At 39.5% G+C, this 22,617-nt stretch overlaps 1 protein-coding gene across 5 annotated transcripts in view; it reads left to right on the forward strand.

Moving 5' to 3' along the window:
* Positions 1 to 22,617, forward strand: part of znf462 (zinc finger protein 462) — a 53,181-nt gene that overhangs the window by 12,907 nt on the left and 17,657 nt on the right. For all 5 annotated transcript variants that reach the window (XM_032568895.1, XM_032568898.1, XM_032568897.1 and 2 more), the window contains exons 2-4: positions 16,068 to 16,322; positions 16,536 to 21,730; positions 22,413 to 22,547. In XM_032568895.1, the coding sequence (XP_032424786.1) occupies positions 16,109 to 16,322; positions 16,536 to 21,730; positions 22,413 to 22,547 (5,544 nt within the window). In that variant the 5' untranslated portion in view covers positions 16,068 to 16,108. The remainder of the gene's footprint in view (positions 1 to 16,067; positions 16,323 to 16,535; positions 21,731 to 22,412; positions 22,548 to 22,617) is intronic.

Genomic DNA, 22,617 nt, shown 5'->3' on the forward strand with positions numbered 1-22,617 from the left:
CTGCAGCTTGCACTTAGCTTGAGTTTTATGTGCTCTGCATACTTCTGAGCTTTCCTCAAGGCAACAACATAAAAGAGGTCTTCTGGCCATGAGGTCTATTTTAATGTTAATTTCTCCAAGCATCTGGTTAATTCCCAAGCTGGGAAGCAGAACTTGTGGCCTGATGAAATCAAGGTAGAAATCTTAATTTGTAAATGTGGAGCACTGGGACATGTAGTGCACAGCTGTTAAATTGGAAGAGATTAAATTTCCTGACATTTGTATAGAGAATCAAAACAAGAAGGCCGAGAAAAAGTTGTGGCTTGAACCTGGATTGCGAGAGTTTAGGAGCTGCTTGAGATTCCACAGATGCACCTGTCTGTTGTAATATTTGATGAGTTTGTAATATTTGAAAGAGCACATGATTTTTCATACAAATAAATAATATAAAAATAATAATACAACTTAAATCCATTGTATATTTATCTCAGGAGGAGTAGAACCTCTTTTTAAATCAGCTGAATAGTTTGTTTTTTAGCACCATAAACACCAAAAATCAACAGACTTGGTGTGGGAGCACAAACTTTCTAACCAAGGAACAAGCTGATGGTGAATGCTACATTTTGTGCTATGATATTTGATATGTTATATTTTTGAGTGCTTTGATTTATTTTCAAATTCAACCTGAATTGACCAATTCTCAAAATTAGCGTGATGATGAAATCGTTTTTATAACGCCTGGAAAATTAGTTAACTTTTGACCTCCTGCTATTATTACTATTTTTAAATATGCTTAAGACTTACATTTTGGGTTATTTTGGGCAGTATTTTAAAGTAGTTGAAATTATGCAATTTTTAAAAACACAAGTTTTTAAAGCTTCCAATATAAATAAAGCTTATTGACATTTACAATTCTGTCCTAATTTGTAACCTACGCAGGCAGTCTTGGCATATTTGAAAGTTATTCCATTCTTCTAAATAGAATTGTAATTGAATGGCTCTTTTGGAAAATGTTAACACCATGTCTATTTTAAGTGACTAACTTTGTTTAATTATACTGAAATATATGAACAAAGTTAACAAAGTAACACCTCAATGCAAAGCAATTCCATAGCAACAAAAACCGACTGGTTCAATTAAATTAATTGCTGCATAAAAAAATAAAAAAATAAATACAAAAAATAAAATAAAAATAGAAAAGTTGAAAAAAAAAAAAAAGCTGTTAGTACTCTGAATTGAGCAAAGATGGATTTCATTAGTTGAGCTGAACTTTTGACTCATGGGAGGAGGCATGTACCAGATCTGATTTCACAAATGGTGTGGTTTTGCTTCATGATGGACCTGCGTTTTTGATGTGGAAGTAATTGATGACTGTCTCTAGTCAAATGCTCTATGTTGGGCAGAGGTTGACCTACTTTCTAGAAGGCCATAGGCCTTGAGAGAAGTGTCTATCTCCAGATTATTGCTTGGGGTTTTTAAAGAGGTGGCCGGTTTTTATTTTTGGATAATTTTGTTGTCTCTGCCATAATGTAAAGACACTTTGGACTCTCCAGAGCTGGTTGGTCTACTCTGGTCAGGGCCTGAAATTCATAGTTGATTTGCTGGTTTACAAAGTTTTGTTTACACTTATTAGTTATCCTTCCTAATATGCTGGGGTTTTTTACCAATCAAAAATGACCCCATTTAACGGAATTATGCTTGGTGTTTAGAAATTTCATACCCTTCCCATCGTTCTCATTTCATTTGAGGAGCCGTCTGATGAATGTTATGACAAAATGTTCATAGAGAGCATTATTGATCCTCGCATCTCTTCTGAAATGTGCCCCTCTCATTGATCGGGCAGGTGGGATCGATGTTTCATCTCTCTGTATTCAGACTTCCGCAAATGAGCCGCACCATGTGATCACATCATTTTTGGAAAGAGCTCTGCTCAGGCAGAGAGGAATGAGGTCAGCATCCATCTATCTGGTCTTTATCACACAAGATCTGTAATGCTGTTGTAATATGGCAGATATTCTTGTCAAGGATTCACAAACAAGATATCTATATAGATTATAGATATCGTGTTAAGTAGGATAGTTTGGCAAAGTATTTCATTTTTATCACACTGTTTTGTCAGTACCTAAAAATCAAGACTTTGCAAGCCAGCTCATAAATGTGTTTTTATGAATATTCATTAGGCATTTTCTCCCACAAGTTCAACTGTTGAATTATCCTCCATCACAAAATAATTGCTTATTGAATCCCAATCAGTTCTGCATCAGAATATTAACTCAAAGTCCACAGATTGGTTATTGTATCTTCATCAGCAAGAAGAAAACAAGCCCTGCAACAGATGGTCTTGCACACTTCCCTGTCCCTTCCCCCAGCCCATCCAGATCTGGATCTGAACAACATTCAGTCAGTCCAGGATTATGAAGTGATATAAATCTTCTGAATCAACCTAAATACAGAAGAACCTCCTGAAGGTTTTAAACTGCTGTTTCTAATCTCAACTCTTCGCATGCTAAATATTCAGATTGAGACTTAAAAAAAAAAAAGGTTTTTGAAATTTGAATATTTGTGTATGTATAAAATAATTCAGCCCAAAACTATTCACACTCTGGCAGATTTAGACTTAAAATCATCAATCAGAAAGGAAGGTTTCTGAAAGGAATGGGTCAAGCGTCTCTCAAAAGATAAAGTAATGTGAAAGGATTAGTAATTTCGGAGAATTTTTTTAAAACACTTTATTAAAAATGTCATTCCAACAATTACCTACATCCTTCTCAGTAGTGGACTTTTTTTAGTAGTACAACTTTTCTTATGATAGCTAAACTGCTTATTGCATGTTTTCAAGGACTATTTCCAGGATTTATCTTGGGTGGTGAGTTCCAAGTTTTTTGAAGTTAGAAGACCTTCTTATCATCACACTATTCATCACCCTAATCTCCTATTCTCTTAACATTCAAGTTATGACTCAGGCTGGACCACTTTAAAACATTAATCCTACTTTCAGTCATTGGAGAAATGTTGATATAGTTACTAAGTACTTTAATCGCCAGAAATATGTATCTCCCTAGTCTTTTTGCTATTCAGACACTTTATTGTTGTATTTATTTACTAATAGATTGGAGACCCCATCCAGGACTGATGTTCTGATATCACTTCTTTTGTTTTTAAATCTTCAGGTAAAGATAATCCACCAAAAACCCAGTTGTGCAATTTAACTGTGACCTCAGTCTGTGTGTGTCTACAATCTCTGCTGACTGATTGTTGTGTGCAGAGAAGTTAATTTAGGTGCAGATGGGCGCATGTTAGCTGACAGTCCAAATGTTAATTACACTTCCTGGCTACCCTTTTGCTGTGGTCTCAAGGCCTGCAGCTCCCTGTGTTTGTTCACCATAAAAAATTTAATTATGTTGTAAATGTGTGGAAACAAGTAAAGTGTTAACAATGTTGAATTATTTAATTTTATTATGTTGTTTAGGCCTTCAAGCAGCTCCCTGCTTTGACCACAGCACTGATGTGTCACCACCTTTAAAGTAAACGTGACAAACTGTTAGCAAAGTGTTGTTTATTTACACAGCTAACTGTTGCAGACCAGCAGCAGCCATATTTCTGGTTACCTAGTAACTGTTACTCACTCCATCTCTCAAAATAAACATGAGAAAAACAACTATCAAACAATTTCCCTTTTCTCAAGAATTTTAAACAAAAACGTGTCTAAAATATGTAATTGCAGTTATTTAGAAAGCTTTCCAGCTGTGGGTTTAAACCTACTTCATAAGAGTTTTGAGTGACTGATGAAGAAATACTTTAAAAACATCCAAACAATTTATTTGTTTTTGTGATCAAGCTAAATGTGTCATGTATTTATCATACTGTTTATCGCTGATCATTTATCATGATAAACTTGCTGTCATGATAAGAATAATAAGATTTATTGTTGACATGATAAATTACAATTAATTGTTAAAATGTCCGTGTTGGGGGCGTGCTGTGGTGGCGCATTGGTTAGCACGTCCACGTTTGGAGGCCTTAGTCCTCGACGCGGATGTCGTGGGTTCGACTCCCTGTCCTGGCGACCTTTGCCGCATGTCTACCCTCCTCTCCGCTCCCTCTTTCCTGTCTGCCTACTGTCGCAAAAAATACGAGCCACAAGCGCCGCAAAAACTCTTCGGAGAAAAAAAAAGGAAAAAAAAATTATGTCCGAGTTGTTAGCTTTACTATTTTATATTGTTTGTTCAATGAAAACAGCAATAAGAATCAATATGTTTGCAAATATTATTACTGCAATTACTTTGTACAGTTTAGTGATGCAATTTGCACATCTTTATGTGACTGGTATCCTATAGAATTGTGTTGCAAATGGGAATAATTTTCAAAAGCAGCATTTATGTTTGTGGGACTGTAATTGCTGTGACACGGAGTCACAGCCAAACAGTTGCCTTTTTTGATATTGCATGTGCATTATACTTATGTGTGGATGGTAGTTGAATGTTAATCACGGAAAATACTTATTCTTTTATGGGTGTATAATGTTTATTAAACTTGTGAGAGCTCCAATAGGAGGAGCGTGTTATTTCCCACACATGTGGAAGGAGTGACTCAGTTGTCCTGACCCTCTGGTTATGTCTGTGGTGACTCTGTAACTCAAGGAAGCCGTGACTGTGGAAGTCACCTTGTCAGACTTGTTTTGGTTTTTCATCAGACCGAGTCTGTTTTCAGCCAATGGATGTTTGTCGGCTGAATCCTGTGTGGTTTCAAGTATTGAACTGAGTTGATTAACGAAGATAACTTGTTGTTTTGGTCTTCTGAGAAATGGTTTGTGGGGGTGGTGTTGGAGCAGCCAGAGGCAGCCTGATTGTTTGAGAGAAAACAATCTCCATAACATACTTTGAAGACACTGGTCTGATCTCCCCCAAAACACGCACACACACACACATATGCACACACACAAACAACACTGTCCGTCCTTTGGTTGTTGCCAAAACAGCTTCGACCCACCAATGCGCGAAGTCCACAAGACCTGAAGGTGCCCTGTGGTATCTGGCACCAGTATGTCGGCAGCCCATAGGCCGGGCTTGTACCGACGAACGAACATGAGATTGTAAGTTCTTCTTTGAATCATCATTCAAAATGTGTCATTGCTGACTCTAAGTTTCTAGTCATACCTTGGTTCATGGATCCTTCCACTTACTGGTTTCTGACTAGAAGAATTTATTCTGACTCGGCTTGGACTGATATGAGATTCACATGGCATGATAAACTTGAGTGCAAATAACACAGCATTTATAAGAACTTAACTCACTATAACAATGTTGTCTAATTACTTTTGTTTAAAGCAGAAAAGCAAAAGTAATATTGCATGTTGATTATTATAATAATCCTCTTTATAACATTTGTTATGATTTTTTCTATTCTGCTCTTTTATTGAGGAACGCTACTCTAGCTAAGCGGACACAGGCAGATACTAGACCTTATAATCGAGGCTCTTGGTGACGGTCACTTCAGGCCAGTAACCATAAGCCAGCATCTGCAAGAGAAAAACTTAAATGACAAAAAATATATATATCTTCAAAGGCCACATTTCTTCCTATGTTCCAAATTTGTCTGTTTGGACTTTGCAAGTGACCACAAATCAGGGAACTGGAAAGGTGGAAGAACATTTTATTCTCAAATGAAAAAAGATAATGTGGTCATTCATGATGGTTTCCAAACTTACTGACATGAGAGACATGTTTTTAGAGAAGCAACATTGGTTCCATCATGACCGGGGAGCCTTTTCCTTGGAACTATTGAGCTTCATGTTGTGCAGTGGGATCAAACCATGGCTCATTATGTAGAGATGACTGTGACTTGATGACTAGTTACAGTATTTCACCAAGACATAGCTACAGATTTCAATACCTGTCTAACAAAGGACCTTCACCAGCAGAATAGGTACCCTCATTTGGACCATTCTGCATATTCATGTTTCTCAAAATTGTGTGATGATGGCAACTGAGGTTTACAAAAATTTAGTTAAGTTCCAGACCATGGGTGCCTTTCATAAGCCATCTTTACTACATAGACCAATATTTCCACCAGCTTTGCTGGAAACAAATCAATCACTTTTAAATTATTTTTTTTAAGTAATCAAGAAGGCAATTGTGGCTACTCCCTCTTACGTACTTTTTTGACATTTCTAATTCTTTCTTCTTTCTTTTTCATTTTAGTCTGCACTCTGAAACTTTCGATCTTCTGACTCATAGAATATAGATACAGTTTTGTAACAGATTTGAATGTGCAGTGTTTGGTACAGAAACCTCTGTTTACAGTGACGGAGGACAGATATTTTTGTCTCATCTGTCCTCATGACCTTCTCCCATGCTTCCTCTGGATCATCCAGATGGTCATTTGAAAACTTCAGACAGGCCTGGACATGTGCTGGCTTTAGCAGGGGGACCTTGCTCACACTTAATCCTTGACTGTGTATGTAGCTCATGGTAACCTTTAAGACTATGGTCCCATCTCTCTTCAGGTTATTGACTGTGTCAATAACTAACCTGTTGTGTTGTTCTGGGCTCTCACCTTTCTGATCAATTACTTTTTTGATGCAATAACATCCATATGTTTTATGTATAACATATGTATATATATTATACAATAAATGTTATATAACATGTAACATCCAAATGTGAAAAAATGATCTTATATATTTAGCAAAGTTAATTTGTTTCAAGTTAACTTAATCAACTGTTTCAAAATTACAGTATTTCACAGAGTGAAGACCCAAATCCACCATGATGTTTCTCATCCATTTCAACCTGTCGGACTTAATTATTAAGCACTGGTTGTGTGATTCAGTGAGCATATTTTTATACAGATGTTTAACATGTAGACAGGATCAGAATTCTCCATTTCTATGAATTCTCTAATGATCGGGTTCAGAATGACCTACAGAGGAAAATCAAACTTTGAAAACAAACTCTGACTTTGAAATTGAGGCCTTACGTCAGTTTAATGGTGTTTTCAAAGTCTCTCAGTTGTATCTGGGAAAGAGAATGATTAAAGCCAAGGTGCCAAAACAGATACCTCTTGCTGTGGCTTGACTTGGCCCTCACTTGCATCAGCAGATGCTTGATTTCAGCACCAAGAATTGATCCTTCACATACAATAAGTGTGCAAAGTTTCTTCATACTGTGCAAGTGACAGGTTTTATTAGGATCATTATACAAGACTGTCAATTAAACTACAACTTGATGTCTTTCTACATTTAACAAGGCGAAAAGTCAGAAATTCAGAACTAAACAAAATTCATAATGTAGCATTATTTCTTCTTTTGAGAAATGGCAGGATCATATTTTCTGTAAATATATTTGAAGTCTGTTCCAAGTAAAAAGGAACAGATTTGAGTTAAAATGACAGATTAGGAAATTAAAAGATTACTAAAATTGAAACAGGAGTCTTTGTGGATGGAGTGGAGGAAGTACCCACATAAAATGCAAGATCAATAACATACTATTCATAATATTTATTTATAGTAGTTTTAAAGCAGGACTTATCAGTGTTTCTAGCAACTGCGTTTTAAATAAATCCTTATCTGTGTAATACTGATTGATTTTGAAATTGTTGCAAGCCATTAATGACTTAAGGAATAAAGTGGAAAACCTAATTAATGTTACAATTTTAAGATGTAATTTAAGCTAATACCAGCAAAGAACATACAGCATTTTTAAAGAAAAATACTCTAGTTTAACGTCATTCTCTAAGATCTGTAAATAATTGCATGGAATTAATAGTTACCCTTCTGCTTTTTGTAAAGTTAAAGAAGGTTAACAAGGCAATATTAGCTAATTGTTTTACCTGGCTTAGTAAAATGTGTTGGTAGTTTTATTTTATTAACAGACATGGTAACTCATAAATCATAAATCAATTGTAAATCAGGTATGCCTTTCTTTTAGTATCCAAACCATAGTTTTTATTCAGCCCCCCAAAAGATACTCATAACTACCTGCATGATCCTGTTTATTTTTTATGTGAAAAGTTGTACGTGAGTTTGACCTCGTTTTGTCACTACATACAGCTGCTTGATGGCACACAGCAGGTACCCGGTGTTTCATTGAAGTGTTTCTAGTTCAAGAATTGTATGGTGGAAAATTGTAGCGGTTTTGAAGCATCACTATCACAAGGAGGTCAAATGTAACTTTAAAAATCAGGGCATGAGAAGCTTGCTGGTAACTTTAGCCGATTCTTGCTATGTTCTTAATTTTTTCACTGTGTTCAATCTCTAGCAGAAGCGTGGTTTTTACGGATGAGTCAGAAGAAAAATGTGTTACATACAAGCTCATCAAAACAGCAACTTCTTCTATGCAACTCAGCGTTTGATAATCTATAAATCTTTAACTTATGTTGACAAAGTTTCGAATGTGCTTCTCAAAAAAAGGCGCAGTTTAAAAAGTCTTCAAATGTATTCATTGTTTAAGTGCAAGAAACATAAATCATAGGGTAGAGTCCAATAAATATCTGTGTGACCTGGATACTGTCAGTCAAGACAGTAAAACTTGAAAGAGTCAAGACAGAAGGATCAGAAATTCCTCCAAATCCACCGCGAATTACTTCTAAAAAAAACACAAGCTTAAGAAGACCCCCTCCCAGTTTTCTGACATTTAAAGTCAGCGACTACGTGCAGATCAGCCCGAAATCATCTTGGACCTGGAAGCGATGTTGTTGAAACAATAGGTGCAAATTAGGAGTTGAGGTGTGCTCTCAATTAACAGGTTTAATTTTGTGAAAATCAAATGTGTTCGCTCTGTTAGTGTTCATCTTGAAATATCTTTAAGGGACATGGCATTTCCCTGCAGCATAGTTTTACAGTTTTATGAGCAGCACAGAATAATCTCAAGTAATTTTGATCCGCAGTAGTTCTTTGTCACATCTTAGCAGGTAAAAGTGCCCTTAGATGTAAGGTACCTTCTCTTAAAGGTGTGTTCACACCTGTCTGGACTTTTGTTCTCCACCAAATTTGCATTCAAACCCTAATATTATGTCATGATGTTCCAACTTCTGCCATCTTTTTAAAATTTCATTCATGTATAGATATTTCTAAGAAATGTGAACCTTGCTTTACATATCATATGCTTCGAGTACCATAACTTGACATGTTTTGGAACAAAATGTGATAGTTTATCTACGAGTAAAGTGATTACCATGAGGGGGTGGCGGGAATGCTGTGGCAGGAGTTACTGTGAAAACATAGGACCACCATCTTTGGCACGGCTGTGCAAACCTCCCTATCTCAGGAGCTGAATAGTTGTTATTTACACAGAGAGTCGGTGTGCCAACACGCAGGAACTGACAGTCGTGAATCTGTTTGTCTTGTAGGGCTGTACAGCAGATACCTCGTCTCTGGTGGCTGTGATGCATTTATGATAAAATAATCACAGCGGAGAGCTTCAAACCCCCATCCGCAAAATCTCACACTTTTCATCAGTGTCAGTTCATGCGGTCTGTTGTTTGATTTTTGAGGCGCACCTTTGTCAGAAGCTGATGCCAGGATGTGCTATTAGACTGATAGTTTGAGTGATGTTCAGCATATATTACTGCTGGGTAGATAAATAGCTTTGCTTGATCGTTGACCAGTAATTATTAAATAATAATCAATATTCTATTCATACACCTTCAACATTTTTAGTCTCCCCTCTTGCTCTGAACCCCTCTAATAAAATATAGCTTCCTTCAGAATACCCTAATTAGAAATGAGTCCATCGATGTGTAGTTTAATCTGCATACATCCAGCTGTTCTGTGAAGGCTTCAGAGGTTTGTAAGTGAACATCGGTGAACAAACAACATCATGAGGACCAAGGAATAAAGTTGTTGACACATTAATAGGAGGAACACGCCTCTCTGAAAGTAGAGTATATTGTGCTGTGCTAACCTAAAAAGAATTGGCCAACAACCCAAACTGACAAGGAATGTGTTAGAGAATGCATTAGGATCAAAGAGTCCATCAAGAGAACCGTATAACTGTGGAAGAGAAATCCAATCCTCTGGTGTGAGTATTATTAATGGTTACAAGAAGTTCTGTTTGTAATTTGCCACTAGCTGTTTAGCGAACACAGAAAATGTTTGTAATGTAGCACTTCATTTCAATCTGAACACATCATCCCTGCAGTGAAGCTTGGTGATGGAAGCATCATGTTGTGGGGATTGTTTTCTTTAGCAGAAACACGGCTGAGCTGTTAAGAAAATTGATGGATTTAAATACAAGGCAGTCCTGGAGGAAAACCTGTTGGTCTGCAAAAGACTTAAGAGTGTGGGTGGTTGAGATTCACCATGTTTATGTTCTAGAAGGCCCAGTCAAAGTACACCTAAATCCAACTGAGAGTTTGTAGTAAGAATAGAAAATGAACACTCTTAGATATTCTGGGACAAATGAACAAAATGTCAGTCTCTAGTTTGGCAAAGCTGGTTGAGACATACCCCCAAAGACTTTTTGACCTTGTGTTTGTCTGTCAAATAAAATCTCATTAAGTTATATTTAATTTGTGGTTGTGTTGTTGAATGATGAGGGTCAAGAAGTATGAATGCATTGTAAACAGAAGTTTGACAGGGTTTGACTGATACTTGGTCAGTTAAACCCCAAATTTCTTAAGTTTTAAAACATCAATTTGAAGTAGACAATTTGTCACAAACCAGTAGACTCTGTCGTCTTTGTTTCAGGAAGCTCATATGTATTTGTACAGAGACGTTGGATGATAATCTCCCAGGTTTTTCTGCTTGAAGCTGCTTTTCATTGAAAGTATGGAGGTCATGTTTCAAAGCTTTGGTAATTTTATGCTTTAGTCCTTTAAGTCATTATCCTACCTGCTTGTGCTGGTAGCACTGCATCAGATCTGCTTCGGTGAACCCTCCTTTTAGCCATCATGATCAGTGCAGCAGTTTTGCTCTCCAGTTTCTCCTCTTTGTGCACAAAGCCAACTTGCTCCTCTGCAGACACAATGGGAGCTTTCTCCGAGGTCTTCTGGGTAAATCTGAACACGGAATAAACTAACGGCATCTGAATTTGAAGTACCGTGTGGCCATCTATGCACTTCTTCTTTCGTTTAGTTTCTTTAATAACTTCCTTTGAACTAAAAAAGCATTGATTCCTCGCTGATGTTGTCATCTCATCTCTGCAGAAATCGATTCTCGCTATCTGCTGCTTTAGCTGGTGTTTTTTTTTTCCTTTTTTTTCTTTTAAAACCCAGGCTGTCATTTTCAATCAGCTGGTCATTAATTATTGAGGCAGCACAGGTTGACAAGACGCACATCCTGTCTTGTTTGCCAGATGATTCATCTGCAGCCAGAATGCCCCGACGTATAATAATGTAACGTGTCTGTGGGCTCCTCTCTCCCAGGAGGGTATGAGGTGGTATCTCTAACCCACAGTTAAGGACAAAACCTCTGTACTACTAATCAGCTTAATGCTGGCTTATTCAAAGGCCCTCTTTCAGACCGAGCAGCTGCTGTCAGCCAGTTTGAGTAGAGGGTGTGACTGCTGGCAGAGCTTGCTGATGCAGAGAGACCGGTTGGTGATTAACAAACGTCAGTAGACTTTGGAATCTGGGGAGCCCTGTCCACTGGCTTTGTCTTGTGAAGGTCTACCAGGTGGCTCCGTCATCCTCCCTGCCTGCTTTTCCTTCCTATCTTCTCCCCTTTTTTTGCTCCTACTTCTCCTCAGGGTTGCAGAGGTCTGGGATAAAGTTCAGACACGCCTCACATTTCTAGACCCCCTCGTGGAGGCTAGTTGGCAGCTTCTACAAAAAGCAGTAGCTCTCCATTTTTTTCCCTTTTCTTGGTGCATGCTGCCTGCTCTGACCTATTCTTCTCTTCCCTCGGAGAAGGGGAATCAGGCATTTCTTCGAAAATCTCCTGATGTGTGAGATAATGTTCCCAAGAAATGAAAGGACTAAGCAGAGCAAGCCTGGCGAGAGTGGGAGATGTTTTCTGCTGAGCTGTGTGGGCAGACTGCTCGGGTACACCGCCGTACATCTGGCAGATAGATTTCTGTCAGCAGCTCTCCAGTGACAGGCTGCCTGCCTTTCAGGAAGAGGATCAGATCTGCGGGTCCATGTTGTGAACACCTAAGCACACATAGCCTGCTCCTAAAATGGCTGCCCTTGAAGCTCAGCTCAGAGGAGGATCTGAGCTGCTCAGGCGCTGTCTGCTGGGGCCCCAGCTGACTAGATGAAAGGAGTTGTGCAATCTCCCATTAGCTCGGTGTGGCGCAGAGACTTACTGGCTGAAAAGACACAGCCAACTGTAAGGCAGATGGTGGGTTGAGAAGGAGGGTTTTCTTCCCCACTTCATGACTGTATTCTTCTCTCCTCCTTCCTGAAAGGCTTCTCTTGATATCCATGTCAAGGAACCTTGTGATAGGAGCCAACTTTGTTCAGAAAAGGAGCAAACTGCCAGGAGTGGGGTGTGGACATGTGATGAGGCTGTAACCTGATCCTGGACAACAATGGATCTACTGGTTGCTCAGGGACATGCAGGCAGTTGGACTGGTTCACTTGCAGTTCTCCACTGGCCGGTCTTTAGGGCTTGGGAGGTAGGATGGGAAGATTAGTTTCTCTGGTTAGATCAGATTAAACGGTTCACTTTTGCAAATCAGCAAATAATAATGTTCCGCTCTAGATCATTGTACAGTGAAGCCCAAAGTAACTCATGGCAGATTTAGACTTGCTTTCAACCAACAAGTTTGTTTTTGAGAGGAAATGTCAGACATCTTCCAAATAATAAGACAATGTAGCTGGTAAAACATATGTTTTTTTAAAAAGAGAAATCCTCTATTTAAGTTTTAACAGTATTGGCACATCAAGAGTTGTTTATACCCTTCTCCAGAAACAATAAAATCCCTTTTTTAGCAGCTGAACACTTCTTATAATTACTCACCCTCATTTTTTTACTCTATCAGTTATAGTGCCATTCACTTATAGTTCCACCTCTGTTTAGGATATGTACTAAAGATTTTTAATAAATTGTTGCCATAAATACCACTATTTACCGAAGTTCTTGAACAGTGGCCATTTACCTTACTTTAATTGCCAGTTCTCTTGTCTTTCCCATTTTAAAGAGCAACTGAGTCATGAGCCTTCAAGTCGGGTCACACTCATACTCAAAGTAATAGTGAATTTTTATGGGTTTTTGCATTATCTTTAAACAGTGTTGCCAATTCCAGTGGAGGTGACTCTCCCAGTTAACATTTTTGTGATTCTGTCAATCTCTCAACAAGAACTACAGACCCTATTGTAGATTATTTTTCATAGAAAAAGCTTGATGTAATTGGGCAGACTTTGTTCTCCACTGCGGAGTTGTTTTTTAAATTAGATCACATATTGCAGAGATAGACTTTTTCATACGCTCACCTCTTCAGATATTTTATTTTATCTCAACAAATTGTCAGGTATGCTTTAAACTCGCCATCAAATAATACAATTTACTCAGTTTCAAAGACACTACTCAAGGTCGTACGTTTTTGTGGTGAAGGAGTTTTTAACTAATGTGACACTTGTTTAGTAATAATAAAAAAAATAATAGTCAGAGGAAGAAAAGTGTTGGATTTTCTTAAGGTGATTTGTGCTATACATGCTAATCTTCAAACTCTGCAATCTCAGTAAATCCGAGTAATCCTTAAGAAACTGTCAACACAATGTAAAATTGTCTACACTCTTAAAGGACTCTTCCCTTTTTGAAAAAATTTACCTGCTCCCGTAATTTAAAGTTGTACTTTAAAAAAAGATAGTTATTACAACACAAAGGTCACCTAAAGTTTGCATTAGGAGTTGGAGTGATAACCAAAGAAAACAGCAGGGCTTAAATTAGTCCTGAATTCATGTTCTGTACATGAACCACCATGTTGACTGCTGTCATTGACAACAATAAATTACCAAAGACTGACATTCACATTTTGAGCACTTAATCTTCTTTGAATGCATGCAAACAGTTTGGTCTTTGACTAATGGAATAATCAAATGAGCTCTTGCTGCATGGAGACAGTTCTTAGAAACATGGCTTGTTAAATCTTTACTAATGTTTTAGTTTGAAGCATGCATATGTTTTCTTTATTATTATTTTGAAGAATACAGACATGCATGACATAATATGCTAAATTTAAATGTCATCCCATGATAAACATACTCTTGCCATCCCTATTTTTAGTAGAAACAGAGAGATGGAAAGTGGTTTCAAGAATATTTCTCACACTGTGTTCATTGTATTTGTATATAGCTTTTCATGTTTTCACTCTGTTGTGCTACTTTTTGTGCTTCTTTTGAAGTTTCTTCTAGGTTTGGGTTTCTTGAGTCAAAGTAGGGCATCCTCTGCTTTTAGAACATCAGAAGGTAGACACTGTTGGCCGAGGCTGTAAGCACTACATCCTGACCTATAGAAATGGCATAAATGGTTGGTGTTTGTATCCTGTGAGAGTTTTGGTTCTAAAAATGGCATGATGTGTCTATTATAGATCTATGCAGTGTCACTGCCATCTTCTTATGTTCTAAAGTAAGTGGCAGAGCTGTCAAGTTTTGTAATTTTGTGATAGTTTTTTATGAGAACATTTTGCCCTTGGCCAGTGTCTCTTGATCAGTTTCAAATTTTGCAGTTTATGTTGATTAATGCATTGAAACAGTCACTCACTCTTTATTTTTGTCTGTCAATGCAGACAGATTTATATGGTTATGAATTTGAAATACTTCCTAATGACCAAAAAATGGTCTTAACCAGTAAAACCATATTTAGTGGAATGCTAAAAACAAAAATCTCAGGCACATTCAATACATCTTTTTGTGTTTAGGGTGAGCAGGTACAGGCAGTGCTAATCATTCACTCTGAGTTTGACCCTAAATAATACATTTTATTTAAGTTTATTCAATGAAAAGGTATCGGATTTCAGCAAAAAAAAAAAATTAAGACGAACTACAAAATGAAGCTTAAATAATCCCTTTTTATCTACAAGAGAGGTTACCTTGCAGAATTGTCAAGGATCTACCCTTAGACATATTTCTTTTTTAGCGCTATATTGTGACAAGCTAAAGACTGAACTGCAAGGTTTAACAGTTGCCTCTTAAGTCATTGAAGTAGGGAAACCTCTCCGCCACATACTGTACGGTGCTCATCACCAAGCATGCAGCTATGGATTTTAAACAACCCAAACCAATGGTGTCTGGTCATATTCTGCCTCTCTACCACCTGATGCCCTGACAAAGGAAATATTTTCACCTGGATTAAGGTCTATCGCTTTTCTTTTTCTTAGATTGTCTATCAACCTTTTAAATGTCGCAAGAATGTAAGACCACCAGCTTCCATTTTCCCAATACATGTCGGAATAACAGACACCCCCCTAAAATGTAAAGCCTTCATTTCTTAGTTGATTCATTCAATCTTCAGAGCAGTTAATGCAATCAGATGGAATATTCTGCTCTAAATACTGAGCTCTGGAGCTGCTCTCCAGCTGTTGCTTATCCCAAGGTAAAAAAAAAAAAAAAAATGGGACAAATCAACCCATAATCCCTCCTCAGTTCCTGCATTGTTCTTGGAATAATGCTACGCTGAAAAAAATTGAACCTGCAGCATCTGCTGAATCGTCCCCTCTGCCAACTCCTGTTAGACTACAAGAGTTTACTGACACATCTAAACATTTCAGAGATTTCAAGATACTTTATTATATTTTGATACTTGCTTCTATTAACTTATGTTGTGGAAAGTAAAATATAAGGTTTTAGCAAGAAAACCGTTCTTAAACTGCTTTTAAAAAATATTTTTTCACATCTAAAAATGTTTTTATAGGACATTTAGTATTATCTCATTTATTCTGTGCAAAAGCATGTCCGCATCTAACATCTGATTGTTCATTGTTCAAACCAGGAAGCATTAATTAAAGCCATCCAAGATCAAGACTAAGCCCTTTCTTATGAAAAACCACGTGATATAGATTTAATTCTTGTTGAACTTGACGTTGTCTTTAATTATTAACTTTTACATCATTGTCTCTATACATATTTGTACATATATAAAAGTGTCATTCATTAAATTAATATAATAAAGCAGCATGCACTAATGATTTTCCCTCTTTGTCTTGCAGGTTTCCCTGATTTTTCCAGGGAGTTCTCCCCCTTTTCAGTGATGGAGGGGTTGCAGTGTGATGGCTGTGACTTCCGTGCCGAGTCATACGAGGACTTGAAGACACACATTCAGGAAGTACACACTGTTTTCCTGCAGCCATCAGACGCAGATGAGTCGGACTCCCTGAGAGGAGAGGATGAAGAGGAAGAGGAGGAGAATGGGGATAAGGAAGACAAGGATGACAAAGATTACACGCCTCCTAAAGCTGGAATAAGTATGCCCACCACAATCAGATGCTGTTGTTATTTTGTTTAGGATTAAGAAGCATTTCTTTTCTCTATTTTAGAGGCCTAGTAAGTGCTGATGCATTTTAAAGAGGAGACAAAGAAATACTTTTCTCTGACTGCAAAAAAGTAAATTATATTAATAAAAACTCTGATAAAAAATAATCTAAAATATATCTTCAATACTTTATTTGATTTTTTAGGTCCCAACTCTTCTGAAGGACCCAACAAAACGTCACAGAAACCAACTACTGAAACCCATCTCCCTTTTTACCAATGCCAGTTCTGCGTCCGTTACTTTCGGTCAAAGTCGTTCTTGAGAAATCACACCAAAAAGGTCCATAATGTCAGAGAGGAAAAATCAGATCCAAAAGTCTCCTCAGACAAAGCTAAGCAGGCCAGTTACACTGTAATAATGCACAACGATCATTCAAAAGTGTATTCCTGTCAGTATTGCACATACAAGTCTCCCCGCAAAGCAAGGATCTTAAAACACCAACTAATGTATCATAACAAAGTTCCCTCTAGTAGCAGCAAAGCTCAACCGGGCACAGAGGCTGAGGAGGAATCTGAAGCAGGTGCGGAACTCATCAAGGGAACATTTCCCTGCGAATGGTGTGACTACCAGACTGACCAGAAGGACAGCTGGACTGACCATGTGGTAAAGGAACACAGTGATAAGGTGAAGATCGTTTCCGGCCCTGAAAATCTAGAAGGAGAACCAAGTGCAAGCTCTCCCAAGCCCAGCTCTCCAGCCTCTTCCTCTAGCCCAACAAGATCAAATGTGATTTTCACCGGAAAGGAAGATTCAGTGGAAAACCCAGAACAAATGGTGGAAAAGTCATTTGCAGAAATCTCATCCATTCAATACGCACAGATTAGTGCAGTCACTCCCAACAGCACCGGTTCTTCTATTTTGTCAAAAAGATTCGCCTCCGCTGATGTCTCCAACAGTGTATCACATGTGGACACCAACATGGTCAATGAGGATGACTCCAGGAGCAGTTTGGAGGACGACGACGACGACGAAGAAGAAGTGGGCGATATAGATGATCCCAGCTATACGGGAATCCTCTCCGCAGATGCAAAGCAACTGTTAACAGACGGTGATAATAAATTACTGGAAACTAAAGGAATCCCATTCAGAAGGTACATGAACCGATTCCAGTGCCCCTTCTGCTCCTTTCTTACGATGCACAGGCGGAGCATCTCCCGCCACATTGAAAACATTCACCTCTCTGGCAAAACAACAGTGTACAAATGCGATGAATGCCCCTTTATTTGCACCAGCCCTTTGAAGCTCGGCACGCACAAGCAGAGCCACAATCCCTCAGATTTAGAGACATTGGACCTTACTGGGGATAGCCCGGAGCCTCAGAACGATGGTGCCACAGAGCCGCTTAACGGGGGCAATATAAGCTCCAAAGTAAACGGGAAGAAGCCAACCAGCACATCTAATGACCAGCAGAACCCTCATCGCTGCACGCTCTGCAGCTTCTCTACCACCACTCTAAAAGGTCTGAGAGTCCACCAGCAGCACAAGCACTCCTACTGTGATGACCTCGATTCCACTGTCTTTGAAACCCAGACGAGTGACCAGCCAGACACTGAAGTGGAAGCTTCTCCAGTGTTTCTGCAAAAAACACAGACATCCATATTGGGATCCACCACCAAGAAAACATTAGTTGCAGGAAAAAGAGCCAGGAAGTCCATAAATGACCTTCCTTTGGATCTGTCCTCTGTCAAAAAGAGAACTAGAATTGATGAGATTGCCAGTAACCTTCAAAGCAAAATAAGCCAAAGCCAGCAGGACATGATCATTAACCTGGATGACATGGATGAAGAATACAATGGGGAAAATAATGGCAGTGGAGACGAGAGTAAAAACGACAACAGAAACCCAGTCTTTGCTTACAACACGCATCTGTTTAATCAAGAATCCTCAGTCTCTCAAGAAGTAGGCAGAATAGGGAAAAGAAAAAACAACCCCAAGTTAAAACAGAGAAACATTCCAATATCTCTGACTCTGTCTGATGACGGTGAAAACACTTCGGCTGATCCCAGTGACAGCACCATCCACGAGAACATGGACTATTCAGATGATTCTGGAACCATGCGCTTCTACTGTAAACACTGTGAATACCACAACAAATCAGCTCGAAGTGTCAGCACTCACTATCAGAGGATGCACCCTTATATCAAGTTCAGCTTTAAGTATATCCTGGATCCTGAAGACCAGAGTGCAGTTTTCCGTTGTTTAGAGTGCTACATTGAATACACAAATTACAATGACTTGCACCAACACTACATGGATCACCATCCGGAAGCAAGCAACGTGCTTAATTTTAACCAACCACATCTTTTGTACATGTGCCGCTTTTGCTCATACACAAGCCCCAACGTCAGGAGTCTGATGCCTCATTACCAAAGAATGCACCCCACCGTGAAAATCAACAATGCCATGATCTTCTCCAGCTACATTGTAGAGCAAAGTCACAAGACCAGTGAATCGCAAACCCTTAGAGAGATATTAAACTCTGGCCCCAAAAGTTTTAACTCATCTTCTTCAGTGCCCAGGTCCTCCTCAAGCCCTGTGCCAAAAACAGCTCCAAAGTCTCCAGAGGCCAGTGCTGAGACAGAATCTCTAAAAGAAACTATCAGCAATGTGGTTGTCTATGACTGTGATGTATGCTCCTTTTCCAGTGCCAACATGCACTCAGTGTTGGTCCACTACCAAAAGAAACACCCAGAGCAAAAGGCATCTTATTTCCGTATACAAAAAACAATGAAGGTGGTGTCAGTTGATCCGTCACATCCCTTAGCAAACTCCTCCTTCAGCCCTGCCATCTCCAGCACTCCAAAACAATCCAATGTAACTCCATCTGTGTATGGATCAGATGAAGAAATGTACTACTGTAAACACTGCGTGTACAGCAACAAGTCTGTGGTTGGTGTGCTGGTCCATTACCAAAAAAGACACCCAGAAGTGAAAGTGACAGCTAAATACATCAAGCATGGTCCTCCCACTCCTGGTCTAATGAAATTAATGGATGAACTGCAAATTGCTGCTCCCAAGCAATTTTTGAAGCAGTTTCAAAATAATGGCCACGATGGCTCGAAAAACTCCAAACAAGGTGGTGGTGAAAAAGGGGAAGAAGAACTGTTCTTTTGCCAGCATTGTGATTATGGTAACCGGACTGTAAAAGGAGTGCTTATCCACTATCAGAAAAAGCACAGGGAAACCAAGGCCAACGCCGACCTGGTGCGTCGTCACACTGCAGTGGTGAGGAGCCAGCGCGAACGAGCACAGATGGTCCAGTCTAGCAGTACTTCCTGTACTGCGATCTCTGCTTCTGCTGATCATGAAAATGCCACACCTATGCGTTCCCTTAAGTGCAGACACTGTCCATATACAACCCCCTATGTTTACGCCCTAAAGAAGCATCTGAAGAAGGAGCACCCTACTGTTAAAGCAACAGCCATGACCATTTTACATTGGGCTTACCAAGATGGCATTTTGGAGGCAGGTTATCACTGTGAGTGGTGCATCTATTCTCATGCTGATCCCCAGGGCCTTTTGCTTCACTACCAAAGACGCCACCCTGAGCATAATGTTGATTATGCATACATGGCCAGCAAGCTTTGGGCAGGACCAGAAACCACCCAGCAAGGAAATACGGACACAAAACATTACAAATGTAAAGATTGTGCCTTTGAGGCTTGCTCTATATGGGACATTACAAGTCACTACCAGGCCGTCCACCCCTGGGCTATCAAAGAGGATGAATCTGTGCTTTTGGATATCATCAAAGGTGATGGCACTGTTGAAAGTTTCCAGCAGCAGGTCACAAAGGAGCATGGACTTCTGAATTGCCAGTCTGATGAAGGAGTACTAGTTATTGCCACCCCACCTCAAGAAACCCATTCTCACCCACGCCTTTCTATTTCTAACAATCCTTATCAATGTACTGTGTGTCTGTCAGAGTACAACAGCCTCCATGGCCTCCTCACTCACTATGGCAAGAAGCACCCGGGCATGAAAGTAAAAGCTGCAGATTTTGCACAAGAGGCAGACATCAACCCCAGCTCTGTTTATAAATGCCGGCACTGTCCATACGTAAACTCCCGCATTCACGGAGTCCTAACTCACTATCAGAAACGGCATCCCTTGGTGAAGGTCACCGCCGAGGACTTTGCAGATGATATAGAGCAAATCTCAGAATTGCACGAAGGAGACGACAAGTTCAAAACTCAGAGGCAGGGCTATGGTGCCTACAGATGCAAAATGTGTCCATACACCCATGGGACACTTGAGAAACTTAAAATCCATTATGAGAAATATCACAATCAGTCGGCCTCAGATATGTTCACACCCTCTCTGAGTAATTTTGCCTCCTTCAGAGAAACAGAGCCAATGGCTGAATGCAGCAGCAGTAATATGTCAAGCACTGCTAAAGTCCAGGAGGTGAGTGAGTTGGACTTTGCCCTTTCTCAGTTACCCATCAATAAGCCAGAGAAACATGCTGTATTCAAGTGTCAGCTTTGCAAGTACTTCTGCTCCACAAGAAAAGGCATTGCTCGCCACTACCGCATCAAGCACAACAATGTGCGCGCCCAACCAGAGGGTAAAAACAATGTCTTTAAATGTGCGTTGTGCTCTTACACAAACCCTATCCGCAAAGGCCTGGCTGCACACTACCAAAAGCGCCACGATATTGATGCCTATTACACTCATTGCCTGGCTGCCTCCAAGACGATGAGCGACAAGCCCACCAAAGTGATTGCTCAGCCGCCATCAGATGGGGAGTGCTCAGAAATGAGTGAAGAGCTGCGTTTGGCGGTGGAGAGGCGGCGATGTAACCTCTGCGGATTCCAGGCCTTCAGCAGGAAGAGCATTGTTTCGCACTACATAAAACGCCATCCTGGCGTCTTCCCCAAGAAGCAGCATTCCAGCAAACTTGGCCGCTACTTCACCGTTATTTACGCTAAGGAGGCTGAGAAGGCTGAGGAAGGCGTGCCAGACGAAGAGGACAAAGAAGTGTTGGAGGTCCCGCTACAGCCAGAGGAGGACGGTGATGATGATTGGCTTCCTTTCAAGTGTCTGAAATGCTACCGGTTGTCCTTTAGCACTGGGCAGCTGCTATCTATGCACTACAATGACCATCACAGCATAGACCTTAAGAGGGATTTTTTGGTGTCATCTACCCCTGAGGATGAGGAGTCTGAGTTATACGAATGCTCCCACTGTGAATTGAAGTTTACGGGTCTACCTGACCTGGCTGATCATCTACTGCAGCACAACGAGGAGTTTGAGAAGAGAGTTATGAGACTGGAGAGAAAGAAGCAGGTTCTTGGCAAGCAGAAAGGAACAGAGCCGCCGGATAATAAACATGAGAAGGTGAGCATAATGAGCTCTCATGGAATTATTTTGGCTTCAGAAGGAGAGTTCAGAATGTCTCTTTTATAAGCAATTAGTATCTGTTGTAGCGTGTGAATGTGTGTATGAACGGGAATGACCGATTTCATTGTAAAACATCTTTGATATCAGTTCATTACATTTCATAGATAATACTCATAGCATCTTTATGTAATATAAAACTTGACTACCTGGTTCCAGAGGCTGAAACTTATAGATAGTCCAAGAAGACGAAGACCAAAGTGGACTTCTTCCATTTTACAGGTCCAAGTTGAAAAAAGAAAATATCGTAGTGATTAATGCAAATAGGATTCCGAAACCCTTGAAATCTATATTGTTTAGTCATAAGTCACAACTATTCAAAAACATAATGGCATCATTTCATTTATGCTTTCTGCATTTCTGTAGTTGTACATAGCAATGCATTTTAATTAGTTTCATTGAATGGTTGTTAAAAATACCTTCAGACTTATTGTGAACTATTAGGTGTTTTAGCTTCCTGGAGCTAAAAACAATATGAATGCCCTATAACTTATCAAATATTTTTGGTTATCGATATTTTTGTCATTAGGGAATCTTAACTGTATAATTTATCTAGAGCTTCTATAAAAATGGTTGAGTAAACCAGATTCAGTTTTTTCTTCTTCTTCATTTTTGTCATCAGGAAAGCCTTGCAAATAAAACCCCCATAGGATTCAGGTGCAACTTCTGCGTGGAGATCCACCCGACCCTCCGAGCCATCTGTAACCACCTTAGGAAGCACGTCCAGTATGGAGAAGCCAAACGGGGTCGTGTCAAGGTGAGCAAAGCTGTTTAATATTTCTGTGTTACAGATGTAGTCGTAGGAAAGTCATTCTTTCCAAGGATGT

This window comes from Xiphophorus hellerii, chromosome 8, assembly GCF_003331165.1.
Source record: "Xiphophorus hellerii strain 12219 chromosome 8, Xiphophorus_hellerii-4.1, whole genome shotgun sequence".
NCBI classification, from domain to species: domain Eukaryota; kingdom Metazoa; phylum Chordata; class Actinopteri; order Cyprinodontiformes; family Poeciliidae; genus Xiphophorus; species Xiphophorus hellerii.